The sequence below is a fragment of the Anomaloglossus baeobatrachus genome, chromosome 5, assembly GCF_048569485.1.
Source record: "Anomaloglossus baeobatrachus isolate aAnoBae1 chromosome 5, aAnoBae1.hap1, whole genome shotgun sequence".
NCBI lineage: Eukaryota > Metazoa > Chordata > Amphibia > Anura > Aromobatidae > Anomaloglossus > Anomaloglossus baeobatrachus.
Window position 1 is genome coordinate 463,909,412 of NC_134357.1, and position 7,500 is coordinate 463,916,911.

General features: G+C 42.4%; 1 protein-coding gene across 1 annotated transcript in view; it reads left to right on the forward strand.

Moving 5' to 3' along the window:
* ATP9A (ATPase phospholipid transporting 9A (putative)) overlaps positions 1 to 7,500 on the forward strand; it is a 165,834-nt gene that overhangs the window by 45,287 nt on the left and 113,047 nt on the right. Inside the window, exon 7 of the mRNA XM_075350592.1 lies at positions 1,466 to 1,560. Within this exon, the coding sequence (XP_075206707.1) occupies positions 1,466 to 1,560 (95 nt within the window). The remainder of the gene's footprint in view (positions 1 to 1,465; positions 1,561 to 7,500) is intronic.

Genomic DNA, 7,500 nt, shown 5'->3' on the forward strand with positions numbered 1-7,500 from the left:
CACAGCAGCTTTACTCATGGAAAAGGTGTGGACCAAAAACGCGTTTGTGTTTCTGTTGATGGCAATTACTCTGGATGTAAAGATGCTTTTATAACTTTACCAGTAATGAAGATTTGATATCTGTGGAGCTGAATCCTATTTCTAGAATAGTATGTTTATAGTTTTCTATCTTATACTTATGGAAGAGACTTCGGACTTAATTTCTATCCAAATGGCAATAAACTACAATTTTATTATTATTTATTATTATTATAGCGCCATCAATTCCATGGCGCTTTACATGTGAAAGGGGTGTACATAATAGGGACAAGTACAATAATCATAAACAATACAAGGCACAGACTGGTACAGGAGGAGAAAGGACCATGCCCGCGAGGGCTCACAGTCTACAAGGGATAGGTGAGGATACAGTAGGTATCATACCTGATCATACCAATCATATCTGACTTCCGCTTGCCACAGTGTTTTTCTGATTTGACATTTTTATTAGCGCTGGATGTATGGGTGCTATGATGCATGTATGTATACACAATATAGTATAGTGCGCGAAACCCAAGCTATATCATCAGGATCAGTTCACGGGGACCTCCCGACTCTTCCCGACAGATGATCCATCTTACTCAATTTCATGTGCTTTTCCCGAGATGAGGCCTGGCTATAGAGAATCCTGGCAATGACTTTCTCATAGAGAACCCGGGAATGCTCAGTGCCTCTGTATGAAGGAGTCCAGGAAAGTAGATCTTGGTCTAAGGGGTACTTTGGACTCTGCGACATCGCTAGCCGATTGTTGCGATGCCGAGCGCGATAGTCCCCGCCCCTGTCGCAGATGCGATATCTTGTGATAGCTGCCGTAGCGAACATTATCACTATGGCAGCTTCACACGCACTTACCTGCCCTGCGACGTCGCTCTGGCCGGCGACCCGCCTCCTTCCTAAGGGGGCTGGTAGTGCGGTGTCACAGCGACGTCACACGGCAGGCGGCCAATAGAAGAGGAGGGGCGGAGATGAGCGCGACGTAAACATCCCACCCACCTTCTTCCTTCCTCATTGCAGGCGGGACGCAGGTAAGGAGAAGTTCCTCGCTCCTGCGGCTTCATACACAGCGATGTGTGCTGCCGCAGGAACGAGGAACAACATCGTACCTGTCGCTGCAGCGAAATTATGGAAATGACTGACACTGCACAGATCACCGATTTTCAACGGTTTTGCGATTGTTTATCGGTGCTTCTAGGCTTTACACGTTGCGACGTCGTTACTGGCGCCGGATGTGCATCCCTTTCGATTTGACCCCGACGAGATCGCAGTAGCGATGTCGCAAAGTGCAAAGTACCCCTAACAATCATCTGTCTAACGCAATCTAATGTGTATGGGGGGATTAGTTGAGCGTCTGGAAGTTTCCATTATATTGCATGAAGACATTACAGATGTAAGCGGAATTTTAACTGAAGTGGAAATGTTTCCTCAGGGTCTTGCTTTTTGCGCACTGATCAGCTGGACGGTGAGACGGACTGGAAACTGCGGCTGCCGGTGTCCTGCACACAGAGACTGCCCACAGCAGCGGTAAGAGGCCCCTGTACCTTCACGGGGATGGGATGGTTTCCCTGCGCTGGTAAAGCTTTCTGAGCGCCGCTAACGTTACACACGCTGAATCTTCAAAGGGCAAGATCAAAGGAATTTTACTCTACAGTTGCCCTAAACTTGCCAGGAAAATTGATAATCAGTAAAATGCTTTTTCTCTGATATTAGTTGCAGTTATGGCTATTCTAAACTAATTTAAAGTGAACCTGTCAGAAGCAATATGCAGCCAGAACCACGAGCAGTTCTGGGTGCATATTGCTAATCCCTGCTTAACCGCTCCTGTATACACTAGCATAGATAAAGAGATCTTTAGATTAAGTATTTCTAAAATCCTTTATGATATACTAATGAGGCCAGGGACTAGTCACGAGGGCATTACTTCCCCTGGCTAGTCGGCCCCCTTAGAATGTAAGTACACTGCTGTGGGCGTGCTAATGAATGCGCAGCGTCAGAGACATGGTCGCTCTCACCTCTCGGCTGCCACTGCTGGTTTTCAGCTCAGTGCTCATGATCAGAAGTCCCGGACTTCCAGTTATGCGTACTATGAAGCTGGGTGTACACGTCCCGGCTTCAAACTGGCATAGTGCGCATGACTGGAAGTCCGGGGATGTTCTGATTATGCGCACTGAGCCAAAAACCAGCAGTGGCAGCAGAGGTGAGAGCGACCATGCCTCTGACGCTGCACATGCATTAGCATGCCCACAAGGGTCGACTAGCCAAGGGAACTAACGCCCTTGCGACTAGTCCCTGGCCTCATTAGCATATGATAAAAAATAATTAGAAATACCTTTTTGTAAAGATCTCTTTATCTACGCTACTAGATATAGGGACGGTTAGGCAGCGATTAGCAATATGACTCAGAACTGCTCGTGGTACTGGGTGCATATTGCACCTGGAAGGTTCCTTTTAAACTAAATGTCATTTTCTTTTGACAGCTTTCCTAATGGTTGTGTAGTATGTTCACAAACTTACTGTCTTTCACCAATAATAATCAGAATAGTAAGTGTAGCTCTGAAGTGTAATATAGGATGTAATTGAGGATCGTACAAGATAAGTAATGTATGTACACAGTGACTGCACCAGCAGAATAGTGAGTGCAGCTCTGGAGTGTAATATAGGATGTAATTGAGGATGCATACAGGATAAGTAATGTATGTACATGGTGATTCAACCAGCAGAATAGTGAGTGCAGCTTTGAAGTATAAATAATGATGTAAGTTTAAATGATCTGTCTGGATTTTCACATTGAAAAACCTGCTACAAAATAGTAGCAGGAAAGTTAAAGAATTTAATTAAAGGAAATCTGTCACCAGGTTTTTGGTCCCCCGTCCGAGAGCAGCATAATGTGGAGACAGAAACCCTGATTCCAGAGATGTCACTTACTGAGCTGTTTGCTATTATTTTGATAAAATCAATGTTTTCTCTGCTGCAGATCTAGCAGTTATACACAGCCCATGAAAATGCTGGACTACCTGCAGCAGGATAAGTAGTCTTCTAATCATAATCTAATACTGATTAATCAGTGATTTTATCAAAACTACACTAAGCAGCCCAGTAAGTGACACATCGCTGGAATCAGTATCTCTGCCCCTACATTATGCTGCTCTCAGATTAGGTGGCAAAAACCTGGTGACAGATTCCCTTTAAATCTTACATGATATGCAAATTTCCCATGCAGAAATTGACCTGCAGTGTGGATTCTTGAATCTGCAGCATATCACATAACATGTTGTGTGGACATGTGAAACCTGCAGTCAGTCACAGGCTGCAGCGGTCACAAGTCTCAGCAGTTAATAGTTGGAAGTAAGGATACAGATATCCTAGATATCCTAACCAAGCCAGGATTACCAAGGGATCGACAGAAGATTGGGAAGGTGAGCAGATCGATTTTTATTTTTTTTTATCTGCATTTTAATGATGGTGCTTTTCACTTGGATTTAATGTAGACATTTTCCACTTCAATTCCAATAGGTGTGAACACACTCTTATGTAACTGGTAAAATGGTGATCACATTATTAAGTCACATCTTCTTTCTCTGAAACTGCAGCATCTCTAACTTCTCATTTAGACGTCCTCTGATTAATTTAGTCATGCACTGACCCATTGATTGCATATTATAGTAACTATAGCTGCAGCGCTCGTCTACTTCATCTGACAGTCATCAGCACATGTCCTTGGGGCGTCCAGATGTTTCACCTCTCAGCTCTTTGGACACAGAGACCTAAATAACCGTGCATATGCTAACTATAGATAGGGATGGCATATATATAATATATATATATATATATGTATGTATATATGTGTGTGTGTGTATGTATTATGTATTTATGTATACACCTAAATCTTTTTTTGTGTGTGTGTGTGTATATATATATACGGTGTGTGTGTGTGTGTGTGTATATATATATATATATATATATATATATATATATATATATATATATATATATATATATATATATATATATATATATATATATATATATATATATATATATATATATATATATATATATATATATATATATATATATACACACACATATACATACACATATATATATATATATATATATATATATGTGTATGTATATGTGTGTGTATATATATATATATATATATATATATATATATATATATATATATATAATATATCCCGCATCATTATGGAACTAAAGACACTTCTGAATGTACCGCATCTTTATGGAACTAAAGACACTTCTGAATGTACCGCATCTTTATGGAACTAAAGACACTTCTGAATGTACCGCATCTTTATGGAACTAAAGACACTTCTGAATGTACCGCATCTTTATGGAACTAAAGACACTTCTGAATGTACCGCATCTTTATGGAACTAAAGACACTTCTGAATGTACCGCATCTTTATGGAACTAAAGACACTTCTGAATGTACCGCATCTTTATGGAACTAAAGACACTTCTGAAGAAACGCGCACAACTGGACAGCGACATATTTTTCACTATTCTAAGTCCTGTTGTGTATAAATATGTGACTCTTCAGATTTTGTTATACCATGCCTGATGAAGAGACCTGAGTAGTCTCGAAAGCTTGCAATTATTACCATCTTTTCAGTTAGCCATTAAAAGGTATCAACTACTGAGAACTTTCTGTTCTTTTAAACAAAAATTTTTATATATATATATATATATATATATATATATTACTAGAAGGTGGCCCGATTCTACGCATCGGGTATTCTAGAATTTACGTATTGCGTAGTTAATGTATAATATTTGTTATATATATAGATAGATAGATATGATATATATAGATAGATAGATATGATATACAGTTAGGTCCAAAAATATTTGGACAGTGACACAATTTTCGCGAGTTGGGCTCTGCATGCCACCACATTGGATTTGAAATGAAACCTCTACAACAGAATTCAAGTGCAGATTGTAACGTTTAATTTGAAGGTTTGAACAAAAATATCTGATAGAAATTGTAGGAATTGTACACATTTCTTTACAAACACTCCACATTTTAGGAGGTCAAAAGTAATTGGACAAATAAACCAAACCCAAACAAAATATTTTTATTTTCAATATTTTGTTGCGAATCCTTTGGAGGCAATCACTGCCTTAAGTCTGGAACCCATTGACATCACCAAACGCTGGGTTTCCTCCTTCTTAATGCTTTGCCAGGCCTTTACAGCCGCAGCCTTCAGGTCTTGCTTGTTTGTGGGTTTTTCCGTCTTAAGTCTGGATTTGAGCAAGTGAAATGCATGCTCAATTGGGTTAAGATCTGGTGATTGACTTAACCATTGCAGAATGTTCCACTTTTTTATACTCATGAACTCCTGGGTAGCTTTGGCTGTATGCTTGGGGTCATTGCCCATCTGTACTATGAAGCGCCGTCCGATCAACTTTGCGGCATTTGGCTGAATCTGGGCTGAAAGTATATCCCGGTACACTTCAGAATTCATCCGGCTACTCTTGTCTGCTGTTATGTCATCAATAAACACAAGTGACCCGGTGCCATTGAAAGCCATGCATGCCCATGCCATCACGTTGCCTCCACCATGTTTTACAGAGGATGTGGTGTGCCTTGGATTATGTGCCGTTCCCTTTCTTCTCCAAACTTTTTTCTTCCCATCATTCTGGTACAGGTTGATCTTTGCCTCATCTGTCCATAGAATACTTTTCCAGAACTGAGCTGACTTAATGAGGTGTTTTTCAGCAAATTTAACTCTGGCCTGTCTATTTTTGGAATTGATGAATGGTTTGCATCTAGATGTGAACCCTTTGTATTTACTTTCATGGAGTCTTCTCTTTACAGTTGACTTAGAGACAGATACACCTACTTCACTGAGAGTGTTCTGGACTTCAGTTGATGTTGTGAACGGGTTCTTCTTCACCAAAGAAAGTATGCGGCGATCATCCACCACTGTTGTCATCCGTGGACGCCCAGGCCTTTTTGAGTTCCCAAGCTCACCAGTCAATTCCTTTTTTCTCAGAATGTACCCGACTGTTGATTTTGCTACTCCAAGCATGTCTGCTATCTCTCTGATGGATTTTTTCTTTTTTTTCAGCCTCAGGATGTTCTGCTTCACCTCAATTGAGAGTTCCTTAGACCGCATGTTGTCTGGTCACAGCAACAGCTTCCAAATGCAAAACCACACACCTGTAATCAACCCCAGACCTTTTAACTACTTGATTACAGGTTAACGAGGGAGACACCTTCAGAGTTAATTGCAGCCCTTAGAGTCCCTTGTCCAATTACTTTTGGTCCCTTGAAAAAGAGGAGGCTATGCATTACAGAGCTATGATTCCTAAACCCTTTCTCCGATTTGGATGTGAAAACTCTCATATTGCAGCTGGGAGTGTGCACTTTCAGCCCATATTATATTTATATATATATATATATATATATATATATATATATATATATATATAATTGTATTTCTGAACATGTTTTTGTAAACAGCTAAAATAACAAAACTTGTGTCACTGTCGAAATATTTCTGGACCTAACTGTATATAGATAGATATATATGATATATAGATAGATAGATGTTGTTGTTAGTTACCAAGTGTTTGTGTAGGGGCTGTACATGTTCTGGGTGTTATCTGGGTGTGGCGGGGGGTGAGAGCGGTGTTGTTTGTGTGTTGCGTGTGTTGCGTTGTTTGTGGAGCGCTGTGTGTCTGTAGCGTTGTGGGTGTGGGGTGTGTTTTGGGGGGAGGTATGTTTTGTGCAATGTGTGTGTTGTGCGGTATGTGCGTATATTTGTGTGTGCCGCGGTGTTTGTGTGTTGGGTGTTGTGTGCGTGCGGCGTTGTCTGTGTGTGTGGGTGTCTGTGTAGGGCAGTGTTTGTGGTTCCCAGTGTGTGTGTGGTGTGTTGTGCAGCGCGTGTGTGACTGTGTGTGTGTGTGTGTGTGTTTTGGGGGGATGTGTGCACCCCCCATCGTGCTCCATCCCCCATGCTGCGCATTCCCCATCGTGCTCCATCCCCCATGCTGCGCACTCCCAAACGTGCTTCATCCCCCATGCTGCGCACTCCCCATCGTGCTCCATCCCCCATGCTGCGCACTCCCCATCGTGCTCCATCCCCCATGCTGCGCACTCCCCATCGTGCTCCATCCCCCATGCTGCGCACTCCCCATCGTGCTCCATCCCCCATGCTGCGCACTCCCCATCGTGCTCCATCCCCCATGCTGCGCACTCCCAAACGTGCTCCATCCCCCATGCTGCGCACCCCCCATCGTGCTCCATCTCCCATGCTGCGCACTCCCCATTGTGCTCCATCCCCCATGCTGCGCACTCCCCATTGTGCTCCATCCCCCATGCTGCGCACTCTCCATCGTGCTCCATCCCCCATGCTGCGCACTCCCCATCGTGCTCCATCCCCCATGCTGCGCACTCCCCATCGTGCTCCATCCCCCATGCTGCGCACT